This window comes from Motacilla alba, chromosome 2, assembly GCF_015832195.1.
Source record: "Motacilla alba alba isolate MOTALB_02 chromosome 2, Motacilla_alba_V1.0_pri, whole genome shotgun sequence".
Lineage (NCBI taxonomy): Eukaryota > Metazoa > Chordata > Aves > Passeriformes > Motacillidae > Motacilla > Motacilla alba.
Genome location: NC_052017.1, coordinates 2,128,965 through 2,153,112, shown reverse-complemented (window position 1 = coordinate 2,153,112; position 24,148 = coordinate 2,128,965). Strand labels below are relative to the sequence as shown.

At 52.4% G+C, this 24,148-nt stretch overlaps 1 protein-coding gene across 7 annotated transcripts in view; it reads right to left on the bottom strand.

The window, feature by feature from the left end:
* Positions 1-24,148, bottom strand: part of GJC2 (gap junction protein gamma 2) — a 41,285-nt gene continuing 17,137 nt past the window's right edge. For 5 of the 7 annotated variants that reach the window (XM_038128838.1, XM_038128839.1, XM_038128837.1 and 2 more), the window contains one exon: positions 1-3,031. In XM_038128838.1, the coding sequence (XP_037984766.1) occupies positions 1,764-3,011 (1,248 nt within the window). In that variant the 5' untranslated portion in view covers positions 3,012-3,031 and the 3' untranslated portion in view covers positions 1-1,763. Of the gene's footprint in view, positions 3,032-6,465; positions 7,636-15,937; positions 15,999-24,148 lie in introns of those variants that run through there. The other 2 variants (XM_038128842.1, XM_038128841.1) reach the window with 2 other exon arrangements.

Sequence of the window (24,148 nt, the reverse complement as noted above, 5' to 3'; positions counted from 1 at the left end):
TTTCTTTTTAATTCTTTTTTTTTTTTTTTTTTTTTTTTTTTTTGCTTCCAGGACTGTTCTCTAATGCATCACACAGCTCAGCCAAAGTTCCCAGGAGATGAAGGGCATACCCAAATTCTCTGCCTGTTCCCAAGAATGGCCAAAGGGCTGGACAATTGAGGAACAGGCATCCCCAGGGCTGTTAGGGACTGACCTCAAGGACATGAGAGTGGTGTCCAGAGAGAAGTCAGGAATATCCCACGCATAAGAAATCCTGGCACAGCCCTAGGGAACAGCTTGGCACAGGGACAGTGCAGTGCTCAGGGAGAATTTACTTCTTTTGCAATAGGTTTGATCCTGAAGGCTCTGCCTGTCTGGGTTCTCTGGGGTGGAGATGAAACCACCCTCTGACAAAGAACAGTAGGAGCCTTGGAGACCAGCAGCTTGATTTTAACACACACCCAAAGTACTGTAAGTGCATGAAAACCACCCTAAAGTCAAGCCCAGCTGAAAAAAAATTCCCCATAAACTCAGGAAAACCTTCCTGCTATTGTCCTGGTCCTGTCCCCAGTGAAGCTGCAAAGCCCTCCCAGTTCCCCAGGTGGGGCTGGAGGTTAAAAGCCCCAGGATGAGATCAGCCCCAGCCCTGGAGCAGCTGGGTTTTCTCAGGGGAGGTGGAAGGCTGCAGAAGGAGCAGAGGGTTGATATCACATTTACACCTAGCTCTCTATGTCTACGTTCACACACATGTGTTCATAGTGTCTGTATCTACACACGGACACACACGCATGCCAGAGACACACTATGCATAGATCTTCCTCCTGCCACTATTTATAAGGGTTTGATTAATCAGAAAAACAAATTTGCCAACAGTGCTTTTCCTCAATTAATCAGAAAAACAAATTTGCCGACGCCGATGGTCTAAAATTCAGCGAGTAAAGGAGCCTCAACCCTTTACACTTTTGTTTTCCTGGTTGCATAAAGGCACTTTCTGATGATGTGAAGCAGCAGTTTGTTAAAAACCTTGTAACTGCAACAATTCCCATCACATCTGTAGCAAGTGCTACACAGGCACCAGTAGGATGCAATGTCACTGCTCGCTCCTGCTCAGGAGGGTTTGGAGCAGAGGAAGAAAAGATGAAACCTTCAGCCCTGTGCTGGTTTTAGGTCCAGTTGCTGTGCTCCTGCCCCAGACCTGACCTGGGTGCCAGCTCTGGCTCACAGCATCCAACGAGGCCTTCATTGGCATCTGCCAGCCCAGGCAGGCCATCAGCTGTGAGCCTGCCACGAAGCTCCCTGCAATATGTCAGTGGTTTTCTTACCAAAGGATCGGGAATTAATATGATTAAGGGTGTTTAGTAATTAAACACTGCCTGGCCTGCAGCACTCGAGCCTTGCCAGGCAGGAGGGTGGCTGATCCCTGTCAGCCTCCCTTCCCTCCTGAGCCACCAGCAGCTCCTCTTCCCACCACAGCACATTGTCCAGTCTCTGCTGGGGGCTCCGGCGCTCAGCCAGGGGCTGGGAGGTGGGGAGGGTTTGCTGTTACTCACTGGAGGTTCCTGTCACTCACTGGAGGCTCCCATCTGGAGAACACATTGGAAACAGGGAAGAAATGTCTTTTGTTAACTGGAAGACAGCACTAAATTGGTCCGAAACTCCTTTTGCTCTCTCGCCTTCCACGCAAAAACCGCGCCCTGCGAAACAAACGCGAGATAACACCGAAAACCAGAAACAAACCAAAACAAAAACCCCGCTCACGCCGCCCTCTCTCCTTCCTGACGCAGTTATATCCACACGGACGTCTTCCCATCTTTACTGCTGGAGCTGCCTTTCTCCAGCGAGGCCTTGGGTTTAGCACCTTGTTTCTCCTGGGCGGTGTTGGCCCTGTTCTGTTCCACCACAGTGCCCCCCGAGGCGGGGCTGCTGGTCCGAGAGGGCTGCGTGTTGGCCTGGGTGCTGCTGTAGCTCTGGAAGGCGATGTCCAGCTGCTCCTGGGCCACCCGCAGGTGCTTGTGCAGCGTGGACAGATCCGCCGGCAGGTTCTCGTCGGGGCTGGTGCACTGCTGCTCCTGAGCCACGTTGGCCAGGTTCTGCTCGTGGGCCATCAGGCTGTTGGGGATCTTGGTGGACTTCTCGGATTTGACCACCAGGTTGTACTCGGGAGGGCAGGAGATGTTTTTGGGGTAGGCGTAGTTGTAGGGGGGCTGCCGGAAGCTGTTGATTTTCCGGTTGCGGATGGCGTCGCGGATGGTCCCGAATCCCAGGTGGAACATCTCGCACATGTTCAGCAGCAGGCACAGGCAGCTCACCACGTACATCACCAGGAGGAAGATGGTCTTCTCCGTGGGCCGGGACACAAAGCAGTCCACGGTGTGGGGACAAGGGACCCTGTTGCAGACATAATAAGCTTCCACCTCGAAACCGTAGAGCAAGTACTGCCCTATCAAAAAGCAAACCTCGAAGGAAGCCCGGGTGAGGAGCTGGAAGACGTAGATTTTCATCAGTCCCTCCTCCTGGATGCGCCTCCTCCCGTCGTGCTTCTGCTGCTCCTTGCACTTGGGCTTGGCCTTGGCCTTCTCGTGCTCGGCCGCGTCGTCGGAGATCATGGGCTCCTCCTCGTCGGCCTCCATGGCCTCCTCCATGTTGCGCACGGCCTGCCAGTTCAGGGCAAACTGCTTCTTCTTCTTGAAGCCCTTGAACTTCTTCTCCTCCTCGGCCGAGCGGGCGATCCTGTGGATGGCGTAGCCCAGGTACATGACGGAGGGCGTGGAGATCATGATGATCTGGAAGACCCAGAACCGGACGTGCGACAGCGGCGCGAAGGCGTCGTAGCAGACGTTGTCGCAGCCCGGCTGCTTGGTGTTGCAGGTGAACTTGCTCTGCTCATCGGAGTAGATGGACTCGCCCCCCACCGCCGTCAGGACGATGCGGAAGACGATGAGCACCGTGAGCCAGACCTTCCCCACGAAGGTGGAGTGATTGTGAATCTCTTCTAGCAGGCGGGTGAGGAAGCTCCAGCTCATGTTGGTCATAAGGGCTGCTCAGTTATAACCTGCAGGGAGAGGGGGAGATAAAAACCAGGGGTGGGAGGTCACATCTTGTGCCAGCAGGAGGACCAGAGCAGTGATTGACCCTTGTACTGGGCACTGGTGAGGCCACATCTCGAATCCTGGGGTCAGTTTTGGGCTCCTCATGACAAGAAAGACATTGAGGGGCAGGAGAGTGTCCAGGGATGGGAATGGAGCACCAGGAGAGGCTGAGGGAGCAGGGAAAGGGGCTCAGCTGGAGAAAAGGAGGCTCAGGGGGGACCCTGTGGCTCTGCACAACTCCTGACAGGAGGGGACAGCCAGGGGAGTCAGGCTGTGCTCCCAGGGAACAGGGACAGGAGCACAGGGAATGGCCTCAGGCTGGGCCAGGGGAGGTTTAGATTGGATATTAGGGAAAATTTCTCCCCTTAAAGTGTGGTCAGGGCTGGAGCAGTGGAGGATGCTCCCACAACACAGAGACTTGCCCTGCAGAAATATCTTTCATTAGTAAACCCAGAAAAATGCAAAGAATCAGTGAAAGAATGGCAATATTTATGTTTACAGGCTGATGGCCCTTTTAAGTTCCTCTTGAAACAAAGCAAAACAAAACAAAACTTTAATCAAATACAGACTGTTTCAAAAATAAACCTTGAGAAGCTTTCAAGAGAAACCCATGGATTCATTAGGAGACCTGGACAGCTGGGGAGGAAGAGCTTGTAACAAGCATTTTGTGTTTAGCTAAAATTGCAGCGGGGCCTCAGCCCGAGTTCCTTGGGTGACCTCAGGCAGCAGTAAAGACAGGAGGCAATTTCACTGCTTGACTGGCACAGACACTGAGAGATGAGAGCAGTAGGAAAAGCACCTGCACCCCAAAAAAAAAAGAGAAAAAAGAAGAGACAGGAGCTGTTTTCCTATGTGCAAGAAGTATGGGCATCAACCAGAACTCTCCATGCTGGGTGAGCATGGCTGAGTGGGGAAAATGATCATAAAATCTCAGAATCCTATAATTTTGGCGGGTTGGAAGGAACCTTAAAGATCATTTTGTTCCATGGGCAGGGACACCTTCCACTAGACCAGGTTGCTCAAGCCCCATCCAACGTGGCTTGGTGATGCCACGAGACACGAGCCTGGCTTTGCACCACTGGAGACACAAAATTCTGCTGCAGGGTTTCCGTGGTGGGAGCACGGCCCCAGACAGCAGCAGGAAGGGAAACATGCCCCACCATGTTGTCCACATCCAGCCCTCCTGGAATGCAGTTTTGCTCCCACTGCTTCCCAGGACAGGAGCCAAGCAGGGCTGGTTTGCTCAGGGCTCTCGAGAGCAGGCAGATGGAATTTTCTAACCCTGCTATTTCCAGATCAAACAAATCCCCTGTGAACACAACCCCCCAAGTCTTCACACGCCGGGCCCAGCCTGTGGGAGAGCTCTGCAGATGGTGCTATTCTTGTCCTGGGGCTGGGGAAACTGAGGCACAGCTGGGTCATCAACCAGAAGGAGAGCTGGGGAAATTCTCCTCTCTGCTATCAACCCTCAAAGCTGCTGGGACCAGAAACCCCTCTCCTGCCTCAAAAGTGATGCCTCGGTCAGCACAACTGTGCAGGTGGGACAATTCAGCCACTGCAGGACATGGGAAGTGATGCCCACTGAGATATTCTTTATTTATTGAGGAAATTTGGTTTATTCAGGGGTGAGATGAGGAGGTTCCCTCTTTGAGTGCCTTTTTTTGCTTCCTTACAGTGGGTACATCCTAAGGGGCATTTAACTCTTCCTCTGTTGTGCTGGCATTCAGATGAGGGCAAACTGGGATGTTAAATGATTTGCAGAATTAATCCAGGCACTCAGCCAAGCTCCAGCTGATGGGGGGGGCTGGGAAGGGAAGACCCTGCTGGGTGTGGGGCATGCTGCATCTGTTTGTGGAGCATCCGGGTCTGGATCAGGCAGGCTCGGATGCAGCCCCACCTTGGCTGGCCCCATGCAGGTGTCCAACCCCCCGACCAGCTCCCATCTGCCCCCCAAATCAGCTGCAAGCCCCAAATTGTTCTGAAAAATGCACTTTGAATGTCCTGCAGAGCAGTTCATCCAAGTTTCAGTGCTGCCCTGAAGGGTTTCTGAAGCCTACACCGAGGATAATTCACCTTTTTGCAAATGTTAGTCCTGGACACAATTCCCAAAGCTCCAGTGCTCCTCCCAGGAGCTGTGTGCTGGGGCAGGGAGGGTCTGACCAAGGCTGTGACAGCTTTTGGAGTAAATACTCAAGTTCTGAATTGGTATTTGTCAGAGTAGTTAGCAAAGCACCCCGTCTCCTCTAGGAAACACATTTTAGAAAGGAGAACCCAGTGAAGTGCTCCCAAATCTCCCGAGCCAAGGAAAAGGAAGGAAATTTTAAAATGACAGAAGTGAGGGGTTGTTGCTTTGAGAAGACCATCCCTGGCTAGCAGCTCCACCCTGAGCTGTGGGTCCTGCCACTGCCCCTGCTGCCCGGCCCTCTGTGCACATCTGGATCTGCAGGAACATCTGCAGGAAACAGCCCCAAGCTGTTCCTGCACCCCTGGGACCCCGCTGTGTGGGGTCACACCTTGGTGTTGCACCCCTGTGTGTCCCCCTGCCCTCCTGGCGCTGTATCTGAGAGCAGGAGCCGAAGGAAATGAGGTAAAACCCCCTCCCTATGCTCCAGTTTGGTGAAACTTCCAGTGGGGTTTAGGACTCACTGGTTCCAGAGTCCAAACTGTGGGATTTCAATGCTTTTAATTGCTGGGCTGGGGGGTTAGTGCATCATGGTGTTCTGGGATCAATTCTAAATAAAACAAGCTTCCAAGGAAAGATTTGTTCCCAGTGCTAGACTGGCACGAGGAAAAGGCTGTGTCTCCTCACAATCCCAAACATCAACAGAAAACACATTTTTGTATCTTTCCACCTGCCACAGACCCAAGTCCTCTGTGCAGCGTGAAAGTTATGCAGTCTGGGTAAAAAAAAAAAAAATAGGGATTAGATGAGGTGGTTTATGTAGCTCAAATATCTCCCCAGGAAAGGACTCCCCATCCCTGTGGCTTTGAAACCCATTCATTCAGGCATCCATCACCTCCAGAGGTGGCACACAGCGTAAGAAACACACACAGGGTACAAGCTACACTTCAAAACAGCTGCAAAGGAGGGGTTGGACTGCTCAAACAACTCCTGAAGTAGTCAGAACTGTGTGTAGCCAGTACAGGAATGAGATGTTCTCAGCACAGTGACTTCCCCAAACCCCCTGACCCCTCCACACAACCGCAGGCACAGCCGTAAGAACTGGGAAAACTTTAAAAACTGACTCTAAAACACACCAAAGAATTAAAAAAATATAATGAAAAAAAAAAAAGAATTAAAAATACATAAATCAGTGCTGGATCATTGTCAGCCCGTTCTGCACGCTTCTCTCTCTGCTGCCTGAACTACAGGGAGGGGGGGGAAAAATCTACTTACAGAGACATGATGCTCCTCGCGGTGGCTTTCCCTCCTCCACCGACATTCCTGTGCCTCCCTGCCTTTATCCTGGCCCTGGATGAAGCCCCGGCAGCTCGGTCCAGCCGCGCTCCAGGCTGGGCAAGCAGAGCTCCCTATTTAAAGCGCTCAGACCCCGCCTTTGCCGGCAGCCCCTGCCCGACCCCCACCTCCTGCCCCTCGCCAAGCCTCGGGAGAAGCTGGGAAGATGCTCCACGGACACGCCAGGAGAGAGAAGGGCATTGGTTTGAAATCCAAACAAGCCGCCGGGTCTGGTTTTTGGGAGCGCCGCCTGGAATTTCTCCTGTGTCGGTTGGGAGTAAATTAATGGCATCAGCTCGTGGCACTGGGAAGAGGTTTGGAAAGGCTGGGAGCGTGACTAACAGGGAACATGTGGGAAACACATTCTGGGAAAAGCTGCTTGGCTGTCGGGGGTGAAAAAATAATAAAAAAATAAAATAAAAAGGAGGGGAAGCTCGCTAGTGGGAAAAACTGCCCTGAAGCTCCTGCTTTGCTGCACTGCCAGGAAAAGCTGTCCCTGAAGGAGGGGGTTCCCCTCTCTCCAAGCTGGGGAGGGAGCAGAGAGCAGGTGAAGGATGGGAAAGGGGTTTTGAGCACCTACAGAGACTCTTCTGGTTTCTTTGCAGCTGCAGGAAGGAATGGCTGGGATGGGGATGCACAGGAAGCCTGAGGCAAGTGGTTCTCAAGGAGAAAACCTCCACCCTGATGGCCAAGGAGCACCTGCTCCATCCGTGAGGAGCTTTGGCATTGCCATTCCAGCAGCACCAGGGGTGTCAGTGCTGTTAGCAGAATAAATAACATTTCTGCCGTGCTCAGAGTGGAAATGGACAGTCAGGGCAGAAATTCCAGCAAGGATCAGACCTCTGAGGGCAGAAAACGTGGGAAGATCTGCACTGGGATTAAAGGGGGTGTTGGAAACCATCTGGTTTATAAGGAACTTTTATTCCTGGTGCTGACAAAGCAGGATATTCAGAGCTCTGGCTTCCCAAAAAAGCCTGAATGGACCTGGAAGGGCAATTCCTGCTCACTGGAACTTGTTGCCTGGATGCTCTTGCAGGGAGCAGCATCTGCATTTTATTGCAGTTCCATTCCTCGAGGTTTCCTGTTATAAACTAATTACTCCCTTATCATTACTGATAAGTTTATTCCCTGTTTAGTCACCCAAGACAGGCAGGAAAAGCCCTATCAGTGAGTGAGATGCAGGGATGAACACACCTTGGTGGGAATATGCCATGCCAGGAAAACCAGGGTCTGGGAGGCATTTTTGGGGAATAAACCTCTAAAAAAAGTTAAATCACCACAACCCTGCCTTCATGTTTCAACTTCGGCACATGGCACAATGACAGCTTGCTCTCCCAAAGGACACAGGGAGGTTCCAGAGGAGAGGGCTGGAGATCCCCAAACCCTCCCAGGGGCTGGAGACCTCCAAATTCCCCCAGGGATGGAGATCTCCAAACTCCCCCAAGGGCTGGACATCTCCAAACCCTCCCAAGGGCTGGAGATCCCCAAACTCCCCAGAGCTGGAGATCTCCAAACCCTCCCAAGGGCTGGACATCTCCAAATTCCCCCAGGGCTGGAGATCTCCAAACTCCCCAGGGCTGGAGATCTCCAAACCCCTCCAGGGCTGGAGATCTCCCACTGAGAGAGTGAGAACATGCAGCAGGCTGAGGCCACATTATCCCTGCTTCTTCCTGGGGTAGGGATTGGCCTCCAGCACGCTGGGGCAGTGACCTCCTTCCCCTCAAGGTCCTTCAGCTCTGGAGACAGCAGTGGGTCACCTCGTGGTCACTCCACAGGGGCACTGAATGTTCCTTGGGTGCATCCCCCACAAGCAGGCTCCCTCCAGCACATGTCACACCCGCTCCTTCCTAAAGCCACCCCCTGGGACATCCACCAGAGCTCAGGGATGGCCACCAAGAGCTGGTTCCCACCCAAGAACTGTGGTGAAAGTCCCACCTGCTGCTGCTGGTGCAGGACAGAGCTGCAGGGAAGTGCTGTTGGTTATTTAAAAATAACCAGCTGAGAACAACTCCCAGGCTCGGCTCGGAGATAAAAGGCAGCTCAGCGTGGTCCCAGCCCCATGGGTCAGGCAGATTTTCCAGGCTCTTTGCTTTCTAACCATGAGGGTTATTTATACACACAGCTCTCAGGGCTGGGTAAAGATTTCGGGGTCATCTGTGCTTCAGGCAGGCCAGGCAACATCTGCTCCTGCTGCAGCCATCACACTGGCAGGGACTGAGGGCTTCCCATCACCAAACCATCACCCAGGCAAGGAGGCAGGAGGCAGAGCCATAAATGAGTGTGCAGGGAACACTCATTCAGGCAGCATCCCGTGTCCTCAGTTCAATGCCTGGCCAGGAGAGCTGGGAATAAAAGAGAGGAGACAGAGGGGAAAGGGTGTGATGGAGCTTTGGATAATTCTGCTGCTGCTGGGAGTCACCTCTCCAAGCCACCTCACCCCCAGGCACTGTTTGTGTTTCAGAGCAGTGATCTGTATGTATTTATTTAAATGTCCTATGGAAATACAGAAGTGCTGTCACCAATGATAATGAGACCTGGTGTAACATCTCCTGCTACACCAGGGATGAGGAGGGACCATAATTACCCACTCTGAGCACAAACCTACAAAGCTCTGTGCTGGATTGTGCTGACAGATCATTTTCTCCACTGATTTTCCTCTTTTGGATGTTCATTTGTTCAGTTTTTAAACTAAATGCGATGAAGGTATGCGTCTTTGTGCAAATGATAAGCCTGTTTTTAAAACAGGGCCCGTTGTGTTGAGACAGATGTGGCAAAACTGGAATAAATTAAAACCACCATCTTTTTGCCTTATTGATTATTGTTGGATTTGGGCTTTGGAGATGATGGAATTTCCCATCTGAGAAGCAAAACTGTTTGAACACCACAAGCAAGAGCAAAACGTGAAGCAGCAGTTTTAGTTCCCGTCTTTTTTCCTCTTGGATTAACTTCACTAAAAACTTTTTTCTCTGAATTTTGGAGGTGGGATGCAGGACTCATCCTCACCTTTGGTGGCTGTGGGTGCTGCCCACTTCAAAAGGGATTTGTGATGGAAGGCGTGGCGAAGGCACTGCTAAAATGGAATACTGGGATTTGGAAAATATTATTTTTTTCTTTTGCACAGACTAAAAATCCACGGAATTGTGTTATTATTCTTATTTGCCAGTAATTTGGTGGCAGTTATGAGGAAAAAGGGATCTGGGGAGGCACTCTGAGGTTTTGTCTCCTTCAAGATGGGCTACAGGGGCTGACACCTCCTTCCTCAATGTACCCTCCTTTCCTCCACCCCTTCTTCTGCTCTCAGAGCTGCTGTCCCAGGAGCACACAGGTGAGGGGGGCTCCATGGGTTTGGAAGAGGATTTGGGCTCATTTTCAACCAGTTTGGTTCAAGCCCGCCCTGAGAATTTGACATTTCTAGCAGCACGTGCCTGGCTGATAGGACGAGGTGAACGGAGCCCCGGGGAGAATCCCGGAATGGTTTGGGTTGGAAGGGACCCTAAAGAGCCTCCAGTTCCACCCCCTTGCCATGAGTGGGACACCTTCCACTGCACCGGGTGCCTTGGACCTGAGGTCCAAACTGTGTCCCACTGGGACATCTTCATTTGCATTTCCTGGAGGCCACCAGCTCCCACGGGAGCCCCTTCTTCATGCCTGGAGGCTCCAGAGCCTTCAGCAACCCCAGGATTCAAGCTGTGTCCCCAGGACCCAAGTCGTGCCCCCAGGAACCCAGGCTGTCCCCCAGGACCCAAGCTGTGTCCCCAGTAACCCAAGCTGTGTCACTGCCCCAGTGACATGGCTGGGCAGGGGCTAGGCCACATCTCTTGAGTGCTGTGTCCCCAAGCTGTGTCCCCAGAAACCCAAGCTGTGTCCCCAGGAATCCAAGTCATGTCCCCAGGGGCCCAAGCTGTGTCCCCAGGTACCCCAGCTCCATTCCCAAGGACCCAAACGGTGTCTCCAGGGACACAAGCTGTGTCCCCAACAACCCAAGCTGTGTCCCCAGGGACCCAGTTGTGTCCCCAAGGGCCCAAGCTGTGTCCCCAGTACCCCAGCTCCATCCCCAAGAACCCAAACTGTGTCTCCAGGGACACAAGCTGTGTCCCCAGGGACCCAAGCTGTGTCCCCAAGGGCCCAGTTGTGTCCCCAAGGGCCCAGTTGTGTCCCCAGGGACCCAGTCTGTGTCATTGTCCCAGTGGCATGGCTGGGCTGGGGCTGGGCCACATCTCTTGAGTGCTTTGGGACAGGCCAGCAGCTCCCAGCAAGGATGGAAGCCCCACCCTGGGACAGGACTTGGGTTAATGGGTGGAGGGACGCCCATTTCCTCATGAGACAGAAACCCAGCCAACAATTCCGTGGGTGAGGGGACCAAGGGCAAGCGTGGCTGTCCCAGGGAGCTGTTGAGGAAGCTGAGGCAGGGGTGAGCAGGGGGGAATGGCCCTGGTGCTGCTCCACTCAGCCATGCCAGCCCAGGGCTCCCAGGCTCCCTTTCAGTCCCACCAAACTCCCTGACTGAACACCAAAACCATCCCAGCTGTGCAAACTTCTTTGCTCAGAGCTTTGGGTGCTCTTCAAGATTTGGGGCTGATCACCCATCCTAAGAACTCAGCCAGAACCTTAACTCTCTTTAAAAAACCAATTTACAAGCAGCAGAAAAAGCTGTGCCAGGGTCTGTTGCTAAAATCTGCTTCATCACAAAACTCTGCTTAGACTTCTCAGGGCAGTGGTGACGCCAACCCCAAGTCAAATGTGTCACTTGAAGGACAGAAAGACAAAATCTCTACTCATTCATCATCAGGTTGATTTTTATCCTGCATCCAGCTTTGTTGGATGAACCCAAGAAGGTTTTGATGTGGAAAAGAATTATGTGGTTGGTCTCTGGCTCTTTGCAAGGATGAAACAGGGAAAATCTGGTCTTACACATTTTTCCAAGGCCCGTGGGGATTTTGGCTGAATAATGCAAGACTGTTTGAAAGCGAGGTGAGGGATGTTTTCCTTCATGCACTCTGAAAATGTAAACTCTGGCTCTGAGCTGCCATGACATTTGGACCACAGCTATGCCTCAGTTAGCACAAAGATAGGTCAGAAAACGGAATTTCTGTGAAGTTTGCATTGGTTTGTGCCTGGAGCCAGAAGCCAGTGCTGTTAGCAGAATAAATAACATTTCTGCTGAAAAACAGGAAAAGTTTCCTTCAGATATCGCTGGCTGATGACTGCAGAAAGGTAAAAGCACTTCACTTTGAAAATGACCTAAAAACTTATCTGATGTGCTTAAATAACAACAAGATTTAAATTCTAAAGTACAAAAGCCCAGAGGAAATATTTAAACCCAGGCTGGAGAGCAGAAGCAATTTATTCCTGCCCTTCCCAGCTGAACATTTCTCTGCGACGGACACATTCTTGAGATAAATTTTAGGGTTGAGAAAAAAACACATTAATTTTTCGGAGAGGAATCTTTCTGCTGAAGTGTCTGAGGTGGTGAGATGACACTGAGAGGTGACAAGAAGGGGCTCAGGTGGAGCCCTGGGACTTGGCTCAGCAAAACCCTTTATAGCATTTTTCCCCCCCGACATCTATTCCTGCTCCAAAGAAAACATCTGCCTCGATAGCCAGAGGTCAAATCGAGCCATTATTCCCTCCTCTATTTGCTTCCCTTTCCTGAAGTAGCTGGGGGAGCACTGGGAATGAAAGGCCATCTCCAACCCCACCCATCAGGGTCATCCCTGGAGCTGAGCTGCCCGTGTTCCTCCTGAAATCCCATCCTGGCTCCCTGAGCTCTCATAACAGGAAGCAATAAAATTTCCACTCGGTGTTGCCAGCCCTGTGAAGCCAAGCCAGGCTTGACTTGCTCTAGACCTTCCTGAACTTGTACAAAAAGTGTGAAAAAGAGGAAAAAGAAATCAAACAATTCAATTAAAATCAGAGGAAATCCATCCCCGGGCCATGCAGAAGTTCACACCTCATCTCCTCCTCCCACTGTTGTCCATGTGGACATTCCTCCATCCAGCAGTGCCTTAATGCAGGTGGGGGCAGAGGAAAAGGGTCAGGGTGTATGGGAAAGGTTAGGGAATGCTGGAAATAAAAAGGGAAACAGACACAGTTTTGGCTGCTCCAGCAAGGTGTGGGTTTGGCGGTGTTGTTCCCCAACACCTGTGGATGGGCAGAGATGGAGTGTTAGGAGGGAGCTTGGAAGAGCCCCAGGAAAAGGGGTCAGGAGAGGTTGGAAGCTCAGCCACAGCTTCTGAGCTGCATTCAGGAGCTGCTGGGTGAGGTCCCTGACTGGTGCCAAGTGGGTGAAAGGAACATTTTCCCCTATTTTTCAGCAGCATGAACATTCCCAGTGTCAGTGTGGGAAGAGGGAAGGGGATGGGAGCAGCAACACCCTCAGGACAGCTTGAGCATAAAGACAGCAACCCCCAAAGTGGAGGGGGAGCAGTTCTGTCCTTGGCACCCACCCAAAGAAAGGCATGGAGGTGACAGAGCTGTGCCAGGGCTGGAGCCCCTCTGCTCTGGAGCCAGGCTGGGAGAGCTGGGAATGCTCACAAGAAGCTCCAGGGAGAGCTCAGAGCCCCTGGCAGCGCCTGAAGGGGCTCCAGGAGAGCTGGAGAGGGACTGGAGACAAGGCATGGAGGGACAGGACACAGAGAATGGCTCCCAGTGCCAGAGGGCAGGGATGGATGGGAGATTGGGAATTGGGAATTCCTGGATCTGAGGGTGGGGAGGGGCTGGAATGGAATTCCCAGAGCAGCTGTGGCTGCCCCTGGATCCCTGGAAGTGTCCAAGGCCAGGTTGGACAGGGCTTGGAGCAGCCTGGGACAGTGGAAGGTGTCCCTGCCATGGCAGGGTTTGGAACAAGATGAGCTTTAAGGTCCCTTCCAACCCAAACCATTCCATGATTCCGTGGTTCTCTGAAAGCAGGACACGCTCAACACCTCCCTCCAGCTTTCCTCACCAATCTCCCCCTGCAGACACCTGCAATGCTCACAGGTTTGGGGTGTGGAAAATGCTTTGCAATGTCACAGCCAGGCTGCTGACCCTGAGAGTTTGACTCTTTTTTTTTCCCCTCAGATATTCCAGTGGAAAAAATGATGGTGTCATTTCTGTCACCACACACCTCATCCATGTCAGACACTGCAGCAGACGGCACGACCTGCTCACACCCAGCCAGGTCAGCCATCAGAAATGGCCCAAAGTTATTTAATGTTTTTATCTTCTCTCAGATAACGAGTGACAGGACAAGAATAAACGGCCTCAAGTTGCACCAGGGGAGGTTTAGATTGGATATTAGGGAAAAATTCTTCACAGAAAGAGTTGTAAAACACTAGAACAGACTGCCCAGGGCAGTGGTGGAGTCACCATCACTGGAAGTGTTCAAAACCCTGTGGATGTGGCACCTGGGGACGTGGTTTAGGTGTGGTTATGATGGTGCTGGATTGACTGGTGATGATCTTAGACAATTCTATGAGCCTAATTTTTTACAAACGCAAATTATCTGTAATTTGCCAACCAAAGGAAACCTCTCAACTCTAACAGGGCCAGGAGCTTGCAGTGAGCAAGTGCTCCATCAATTTGTCCAGGAACAGGGCCCACAGGAGCCAGCCCAGGTGTTTGCATCAGGTCCTTGCTCTGCCTGGTTCTCAGGATGGTCCCTTGTTCATCCTGGTTCTCAGGATGTCCCCTGCCCTGCCAGACCCTGGCACCACTGAGGGCTGCCCTGTCCTGCACCTCCTTGGGGCAGAGCTCATGCCTTGCTGCTCCAAACAACCCTAACAACTCTGAGGTGGTTAAACACCATCTGGGGGTCATTTGGAGCAGCTGCTGGGCTTGAGAGCAGCTTCAGGGTCCTGCTTTGGTGTGTCACCTTCTCAGGGTGCTGAGTCACACTCTGGGGCTCAGCCTGCTCTGCCAGCAATGGAATCACAGAATCCCGGATGGATTTGGGATGGAAAGGATCTTAAAGCCCATCTTGTTCCACCCCCTGCCATGGGCAGGGACACCTTCCACTATCCCAGTCTGCTCCAAACCCCATCCAACCTGGCCTTGGGCACTGCCAGGGATCCAGGGGCAGCCACAGCTTCTCTGGGCACCCTGTGCCAGGGCCTCACCACCCTGACAGGGAACAATTTATTCCTAATATCTCATCTAAAGCTACCCCCTATCAATTTAAAGCCATTCCCCCAGACCTGTCCCTCCATCCCTCGTCCAAAACCCCCCTCCAGCTCTCTTGGAGCCCTTTGAGCCACAAGAAAGGGCTGCAAGGTCACCTTGAATCCTTCCCTTCTCCAGGCTGAACAATCCCAGTTCTCTCAGCCTTTCCCCACAGGAGAGGTTCCCCATCCCTCTGGTCTCTCAAACCCATCACCCACCACAGAGGTTCTGCTTGCAGGAGCTGAGGTGAAGCTCAGGCAGCAGGATTTGTGAGATAAGACAAAATTTTACCCAAACCATCATATGTGAAACACCAGATCTTTCTGCAGATTCCAACACTCACTCCTGGGATATCTATTTTATCTATTTCCCAATCTTTTGGCTTTGGAGAAGCCTCTGACTTGTCAGGTCAGACAGGGCTGTAACAGTGAGGCTGCTCCATGATCCAAGTGTTGTGCAAACAGGGACAAGGGCTGGGAACAGCTGTCAAACCTTTCTCTCTACCATATAAACCCATCCCTGTGCCCTCCCCAAATAAATCTGCTGCACACTTGCCACCCCAAATCACCAAAATGTCCTCCTGAGCTCAGCCCTGGACACCAGGCTTTCTTTATGGTAAAAAAAAAATCTTTATGGTAAAGAAATTCAACACCGACTTTAAAATCATACTGAAGACAACAAGAATTTGCCCAGAGAGGCTCTGCCCTCCCCATCCATCCCTGGAGCTGTTCCAGACCAAGCTGGATGGGGCTTGGAGCAACCTGGGGTAGTGGAAGGTGTCCCTGGCAGTGGGTTGGAATGAGATGTCCTTAAAGATTTCTTCCACCCCAAACCATTCTGGGATTCTATGAAGACAAGAAGGAAAATGCCAAAGCAGATCCAAGACACTTAGGTGTGACTTTATGGCCCATTTCCCCATTACTAATTACACCTTAACGGAATTAAAAGGGAAGACAGAAACTCCAGCATGAAAAATAAGGCAGCAGATGGGTTGGATGTGCTCTTGCCAAACTGTTCTTAGACAACAGACACAACAGAAAATAAGGAAAAATAGGAAACATCATTTCCACAAGTGCTTTCCTACCCTTCTGGCTGGGTTCCCACTCTGCTCACTGAGATATTTCATTACACAGACACCACCAGCAAATATTTAATAGCCCCTTAGGTAATTAGGCACAGACTCAATTACACAGCCAGGTTTGCATGCAAAGAGGAGGAGGAGGAGAGAGAAATGCCCAGAGGAGAGCCCAGGGCTGGGCGAGCAGCACGGTACCTTCCAGAGCTCCGGGCTGGAGCGTCGGCGAGAGCTGCTGGTCCCGGTCTGAGGAGGGTCTGATCTGAGGGGTGGAACAGGGACAGGAACCTTCCTGGACATGTTTACAGAGGTGGCCCCCACCCGCTGACGCCACAGAGGTCAGCAGCTCCTGCCTCACATCTGGACAGCCCCAGGTCCCCCGTGCCAAGAAGAGACACTGTCACATTCACGTTTTCTGGAAAAATCCCTTTTCCCAGGATTCTTCTCCTGGGAAGCTGAGAAGCCTCAGGGAAAAGCTGAAAACAATAATGATCTGACTTGCTTCTCCTGTGTTTTGCTGCTTTGGAATGTGTTTGGAGATTGTTTACCCACAGGTGATTGTTTCATTGGATTCATGTGAGTTGTTTTCACTCATTGGCCAATCAGGGCCAAGCTGTGACAGGCTCTGGAGAGAGTCAGGAGTTTTCATTATTATCTTTTTAGCCTTCTGTAAGTATCCTTTCTGTATTCTTTAGTATAGTTTAGTATAGCATTCTTTAATATAATATCATAAAATAATGAATTAGCCTTCTGAGAACATGGAGTCAGATCCATCATTCCTCCCTGCCACGGGGCACCCCACAAATACAATAGGACACCACGTGCCTGGTCATCCCCAAAGCCTGCAGGGCTGCAGGGGTGTTGGATCAGGGTATCAGGGTTCCTCTCTCCCCTCAGGAGTGGGGCAGTGGCTTGGGAAGGTGCCCCCAGGCTGGCATCCGGGTGGGAATGGAGCCAGTGCCAGCTGCCCCTGGGCCACGCTGCTGCTCAGAGCAAAGGCTCACCCTGAGATCTGCAGTGCTGGAGTCCCTTGGGCACCCAGGGGGGCTCCAGCAGCGCCTTCTCCACCCCCTCACCACAATGGGCATGAGCCCACACCTGCCTGTTGGCCAAACCCTGCACCAGCAGCACCAAACCCTACCCCACAGCACCAAACCCTGCACCAGCACCACAAAAACCTACCCCACAGCACCAAACCCTGCACCAGCAGCACCAAACCCTACTCCAGCACCACAAAAATCTACACCACACCACTAACCCTACACCACAGCACCAAACCCTGCACCAGCAGCACCAAACCCTACACCAGTACCCCAAAAATCTACACCACACCACCGAACTTACATTAGCACCACAAAAACCTACACCACAGCACCAAACCCTGCACCACAAAAACCTATACCAGCACCCCCAAACCTACACTGACACCACCAACCCAACACCACAGCACCAAACCCTACACCAGCACCACCAACCCTACACCAGCACCACAAAAATCTACATCACAGCACCAAACCCTGCACCAGCAGCACCAAACTCTACACCAGCACCACCAGCCCTACGCCAGCACCACAAAAACCTAACCCACAGCACCAAACCCTGCACCAGTACCACAAAAACCTACACCACACCACCAAACCCTAAACCAGCACCACGAAAACTTACACCACTGCAACAAACCCCGCACCAGCAGCACCAAACCCTACTCCACCCACCAAACTTACACTAGCACCTCCAAACCTACACCACAGCACCAAACCTACACTGCCACCACTAAACCTGTACCAGCACCACCAACCCTACACCACAGCACCAAACACTACACCAGTCCCACAAAAATCTTCGCCACACCCCCAAACTCTACACCACAGCACCAAACTCTACACTAGCACCACAAAAATCTACACCATAGCACCAAACCCTACACCAGCACCATAAAAATCTAGACCACACCACCAAACCTTACAGCACAGCACCAAACCCTGCACCAGCAGCACCAAACCCTACACCACACCACCAAACCTAAACCAGCACCACGAAACTTACACCACTGCAACAAACCCCGCACCAGCACCATAAAAATCTAGACCACAGCACCAAACCCTACAGCACAGCACCAAACCCTGCACCACAAAAACCTACACCACACCCCCAAACCTACACTGACACCACCAACCCAACACCACAGCACCAAACCCTACACCAGCACCACAAATTCTACCTTACACCACCAAACCCACACCACCCCACCAAACCTATAACAGCATCCCCAAACCCACACCAGCACCCCCAAACTCTTCAGCAGCACCACCAAACACCTACACCACACCCCAAACCTATACCAGCACCCCCAAACACTACAGCAGCACCCCCAAACCTACACCAACACCACCAAACCCTACACCATAGCACCAATCCATAGCCCACCTTCACCACAGCCTGGAGCATTCCCCAAACTCATGGTGTGCCCAGGCTGGGACCACGATCCCAAGGGTTTGCTGTGACCCCATGGTGCTCCAGGCCAAGGCAGGTGATCCCAGCCTTGCTCCCTGCCCTGTCCTCCCAAAGGATGGACCAAGCTGGTTGGACAAGGATGAAAGGAGCCAGGAGATGTGGGCTGCAGCCAGGTGTCCTCAGGGGACCATTATGGGGTGGCACCTTCCTCCCTTCCCAGACAGGGTCCATTGCATGGCCCCACTGCAGGAGCACATCACCCCTTCCAGCCTCGATCCTTCATGAGCACGTGGGGCTGTGCAGGTCATGGAATCACAGAACCCTGGAAGTGTTGTGGCTGGAAGGGACCTCTGGGGATCACCCAGTGCACCCCCTGACAAGGCAGGGTCACCTGGAGCAGGTGGCACAGGAACTCATCCAGGTGGGTTTGGGGTGTCCCCAGAGAGGGAGGCTCCACGCCCACCCTGGGCAGCTGCTCCAGAGCTCTGCCACCCACCACGGGAAGAAGTTTTTCCTCACGTTGAGGTGGAGCTTGTTGTGTTTTGTTCATGGCCATTGCTCCTCGTCCTGTCCGGGGGAGGTCACCAGTCCAGGGGGGACAGCACCCCCGGGGCAGCCACAGCAGGCTGTGCTCCACACCAGCACACACTCTGCCTCCCAGCAGGTTGCGCCGGGGAATGAGCAGCAATAAAAAGCTGGAGAGAAGAAAGGATAATATGGAATCCAGCTGTGAAAACAAAGATTGAATCCCTCTGGGCCTACGACCTCCCTTGGCCGGCGCGCGGGAAAAAACGCGCCAGCATCCATTCCTGTCCTCACGTCCATCCAACGGGGAATTTTTCATGAATGAGCACGTCGAGGCAGAAGGGGAGGGCAGGAAGATGGAGGAGGAGGGCGAGGAGGAGGAGGAGGACAGCCCTTCCATGCCTGTTACACAGGGGAAGCTGCAGCTCGTGGCCGTGGGCCTGAGCCAGCAGCGCTCCAGTGCTCAGGGCTGAGGCACACCTGAGACAAAGGGCAGTGAGACGAGGGGTCTGTCTTTGTTTTCAGGTTGGTCCTGAATGCAGAGATCTTCCCAAGGGAGTGCCAGGCCCGTGGGTGCGTGTAGGAATGTGTCCCCTGTTGATGGAGTGACCAAATTGTCATTTGTCCCCTAAAAAAGGAAAAAGCCCAGAAGTATCTCTCCTCAATTAGGTACAAAGACACCTCATAGGATCTTGGGGACTTCATCTCAAACTTAAGGAGCCAAAAGGTCCCACCTGAGCAATTTACTAGAAAAAGAAGAGAACAGAGAAACTAATGGCTTTTGTGAGGTGTTTTACCAGGGGCAAGAACTCTTGCTCTGGCTCGGTTTTTCTCTGTAGAGAGTTTTGTTATTTTGCCTTTTATTAAAACTTTTCTGTTTCCAACACTGCCACAGAAGCCATCCTGCTGGTTTTATGCCTTCTAAGGTAGCTGAGCTACCTCGGGTGTGATATAAATCTCCAAGAGCTTAGGAGACCTGGCTCGAGGAGACCCTTATATCAGGTGCAGGTTTTGCTAGAGAAAAGAACAGCTCAGGTGAGCCCTGCCCTGCTCACCCCAAACCTCCACCACCCCGGGGAAGAGGGGAGCTCCTGCTGCCAGGGCAGGTACTCCTGGTGAATTTGTCTGGTTCGCAGGCAGGGATGACTGAAGCTCCTCTGTGAGGCTGGGGATGGGACCCAGAGGATGTTGCAGTCATGGTTTAATTCACAATAATACTAAAATCCCTCCATGACGTGCAGCGAGCCCCTTCCCAGGCTCCCAGTCTGGTGCTCACATTTCTTCCACATTTTCTGCCAGCCCAGGGCCAGTTCAGCCTCCTCTGCTAAGTTTAAAGAGGCAAACAGCACAGAGAATGCTGTGGAAAGAGGGTATTTAAGGGAAAAAAAAAAACAACCAAACAAAAACAACCTGATTCTCCTTCACTTAATGATAAATAGAACTTTAAAAATGCCAAGCTAGAGTCTCTGACTTCTAGCCAGCTTTTGGGACATGTCTCAGTTTGTTGCTGCTCAGCTGAGGTCCATCCTCTTTGCTGTGGTGGTCACTGGCTGGGCACCCAGCCCACCACATTTCAATACTCCAGGAAACCCCCTGAGAATTTTCTGGAGTGAAGAGCTGCAATCACTGACTCTGGCCATTACCAGAAGCTGAGGAAAGAAGGTGAAGTGGTGGGAGGCTTTTGAAAATTCAGTCTTTCCATCTCTGGTTCTTTCCCTTCCTTCCTCCCCAAGTCACCCTCCCTTCAGCCTCCAGACAGAAATAATTAAGAAACCACATCACCATCTACGTTTCTGAGAAACCTGAAGAAACAACATGAACCAAACCCCCAAATCATGTCCTGCAGGGGGGCCTGGGGCCAGAGGAGCAGCCCCACACCGGACTGGTGGCACCTGACTCACCGAGCTGTGATAAATATGGAGCCTCTGAGCTTCCTCGTGTCATTTAAAAGCAGATCTGCATCCATTATAATCTTTTTTTCCTGGCTGCATTTTTGGTCCCTACTGACCTCAAAGCCTTGGAGCCTCCACTTGAATCCTCTGGAGCTCATGTCAGTGCAGCCTGGCCAGCTCTGTGCTGCCTCTGGGGTGACTCCAGGCAGAAATGAGCAGGAGATCCCCATTTCATACCCTTTATTCCCTATCCCACCCCTGTGGAATCCCACAGGGGGATATCTCCAGGGGTGGAGTGCTTGCTCAGCATGTGTGAGGCAATGGGATTGGTGCCTGCATTCTCCTTCTGGGAACCAGATGATCTTTAATGTCCCTTCCCACCCACACCATCAGATCCTGTGACTTCCCCCTCTCCCAAGGAGAACGAGGGAAATGTTGGTTTTGTCTTCCCTTGAGCTGTGAGAGTCCTGCAGGCCAGGACTGTGAGCACCAGACACAGCCCTGGGGTGGAGGGTGGCCGGGATATGACGAGGGAAGGGACTTGTCTGGTGGGGGACAATATCCAAACCAAGCCCAGCATGTTCCACAGAAGGTGTCTCCCATAGCATTGTCACCCTGTCCCATGTGGGACCTGATCCCACCCCTCCTGCATGGATGTGCCTCTTCTGCCGTGACAAAATCCAATATTATCACCCTACCATGACCCCAGACCCTGCTTTTTGTCCATCTCTACTTTTTTCGGGGCTGCTGGCCCCAAAAATGAGCAGACCTTACTCCTGGCGCACCTGAGCAGATCCAGCCCTTGTCCTGCTGCTGCCCATTCAGAGCTCCTCACTCCACCCTTTCCAAAAATCCCGCTGACCGAGTGGGATTTCTCCTTTGGCCGAAGCCCTTCGTTTCTGCTCTCCATTTCATTGCCAAGAATTTCCAAAACCTGGCGGGAAATTAGAGAACCAGCAGAACCTGCCCTGCCTTGGAGCTCGTTTCCTGCCAGCCATCCTCTGTCAGGCACCGCGAGCAAAATATTTCAGGCCTTTCCAGGCACTAAATCACCCTGTTGGACTGGTAATGGGGGCAGCTGAACTACACCTAGTTCCACCTATTGAAATGGCAGCGGCAGCCTCCATCCCACAGGAACTGACCCCTCTGCTGCTGCTGGAAGTGCTGATGACATCCATTTCCAGAGCTGTTTGTGGGGCCACCACAGAGCCTGGGGTGGAGGGCTGCAAGCTCAAGGGACTGCAGATGGCAGGTGGGGTGTTCAACCCAAAGGAGAAGCCAAAAGCTTCGTGGAGGGGTGGCTGAATTAGCCCCACCAGACTAATCATTAAGAGAAATTAAGGTTGGAAATGAGCTCTAAGATCATCACGTCCCACCATCAACCCAGCACTGCTGTGCTCACCTCAAACCATGTCCCCAGGTGCCACATCAACGTGTATTTGAACACTTCCAGGGATGGGGACTCCAGCACTGCCCTGGGCAGCCCCTTCCAATGCCTGACCAGCTTTTCAGGGAAGAAAATTTCCCTAATATCCAATCAACACCTCACCTGGCACAACTGGAGGCCGTTCCCTGTGCTCCTGTCCCTGTTCCCTGGGAGCAGAGCCTGACCCCCCTGGCTGTCCCCTCCTGTCAGGAGCTGTGCAGAGCCACAAGGTCCCCCCTGAGCCTCCTTTTCTCCAGGCTGAGCCCCTTCCCAGCTCCCTCAGCCTCTCCTGGTGTCCCAGCCCCTCAGTGTCCTTCTTGTCATGAGGAGCCCGCACATGGACACAGAATTCAAGGTGTCCCAGCAGTGCCAGCACAGGGGGACAATCCCTGCCCTGGATCAAGCCAGGTGTCAGCTGGCTGGTCAGAATGCTCTGCACATCAGACTATTCCAGCCACAGAACCAGAGAACATCCAAATTGGAAGGGATCTACAAGGATCAACACTCTCCAATCACCGCTGAAGTTCTACATTCAGCAACACCTGATGGGGTCACTGGGCTTCATAGGACTGAGGCCACCATGGAGGTCACCTCAGAGGTCACCATGGGCTCCTCCTGCAGCTCTCAGCAAAGTCCACACACACCCCCAGCCCATCACCTGCCCCATGCTGGACACCCCAAGAAGTCACTGCTGCCCCACCAGCTCTCCCTGCCCGGATTTCTGTCCAGCTCCCACTTTTGGAATTTTGGATGCTTTCACTTGCTGTCTGGACATGACCAATTTTACCCTGCCTGGCCACACAATTCCCTGTTGAACTAGGGACAAGAAGGGGATTTGGGAACATTCAGCCTGTGCAGTGGAAGGGGCTGGGTGAAATCTGCTTCCCTGGGCAGGCCTGTTTTTGAAAAGCAATTACTGGCAGGGAAGACCAAATCCTGCATTCCTCAGTGAAGGAATCTGGATGATGTCACCTCCTGCCCAGTGGCAGGAGCATTCCTGCCCGAGTCCTCCCTTCAGGCAGCCCCTGCCTTTCCTCCAAATATTTGTTTTGGCTAGTTTTTTGGAAGCTTGGAATAACAGCAGGAAGGACTCTCCTACTGTAAGGTTTGTCCCTGAGCAGCACGTTCATAGGGCCACGGGTTAATAGAGGCTCACACGTGTCAGCCAAAATTTTACTGCCAGTAGCAAAGTGGGGGTTTTGTTGGTTTTGTGTCTTCTTTTTTTTCCTCCTCTTTTAGAATCTGTGTGGTTGAGTGCAGGCTGAGAGATATCAGAAATCTCTTAAAATAGAAGGCTCTCTGCCTCACTAAAACACTTTGAACCAAATTCCTTAAATTTTCTTGTATGTGTGACTGGACTAGAGGCACGTAGATGTGCTGGTAATGCTGTGCCTTTCCTCCCCTCCCTTCTTGTTAGGATCCACCCAGCAGGACACATCTACTGAGGTGCCTAATGCCAGCCAGGACCTTTCCTAAACAGCTGGCCTGGAATAAAATGCCCTTTTGCCTGGCAGGGGAGTCTCAGTAGATGTTTCTGGGATAAGGGTTGCAGGGTATGGAGCAACTCTGGGGTGGTGCAGAGGCAGGACCTTGTGCCATGGTCTCCTCAAAAGGATAAAATGCCCGTGGCATCCTCCAAGACTGGTTTTAAGGCGCTAGGGTGGGATTTCATTGTCTAAATTTGGGTGGTCAACCCTCCTTGGAGCTGAGCACAGGGTGCCCAGAGGAGCTGTGGCTGCTCCATCCCTGGAAGTGTCCAGGGCCAGGTTGGATGGGGTTTGGAGCAGCCTGGGAGAGTGGAAGGTGTCCCTGGCCCTTCCAACCCAAACCATTCTGGCATTCTGTGACCTGCCTGACATTCAGGGGCTGTCTGGGACTCATCTCAGCTTCCAGCTCTTCCCTCCACTCCTCTAGGTGCCACCACCTGCTCTCAGGAACCAGGAGACCCAAAGCACACCCTGCCCAAGATGGGGCAGCCCCCTGCAACCCTTTCCTGCTCTTTTTACATTTTCCACTGCCCTGAAGAGTTCCCATCCCACACCAAGGTGCTGCTCACACCCCATGGATCACCCGCTTCTCCTCAGCACCTGTGATGCTGGAGAAGGGAAGGTG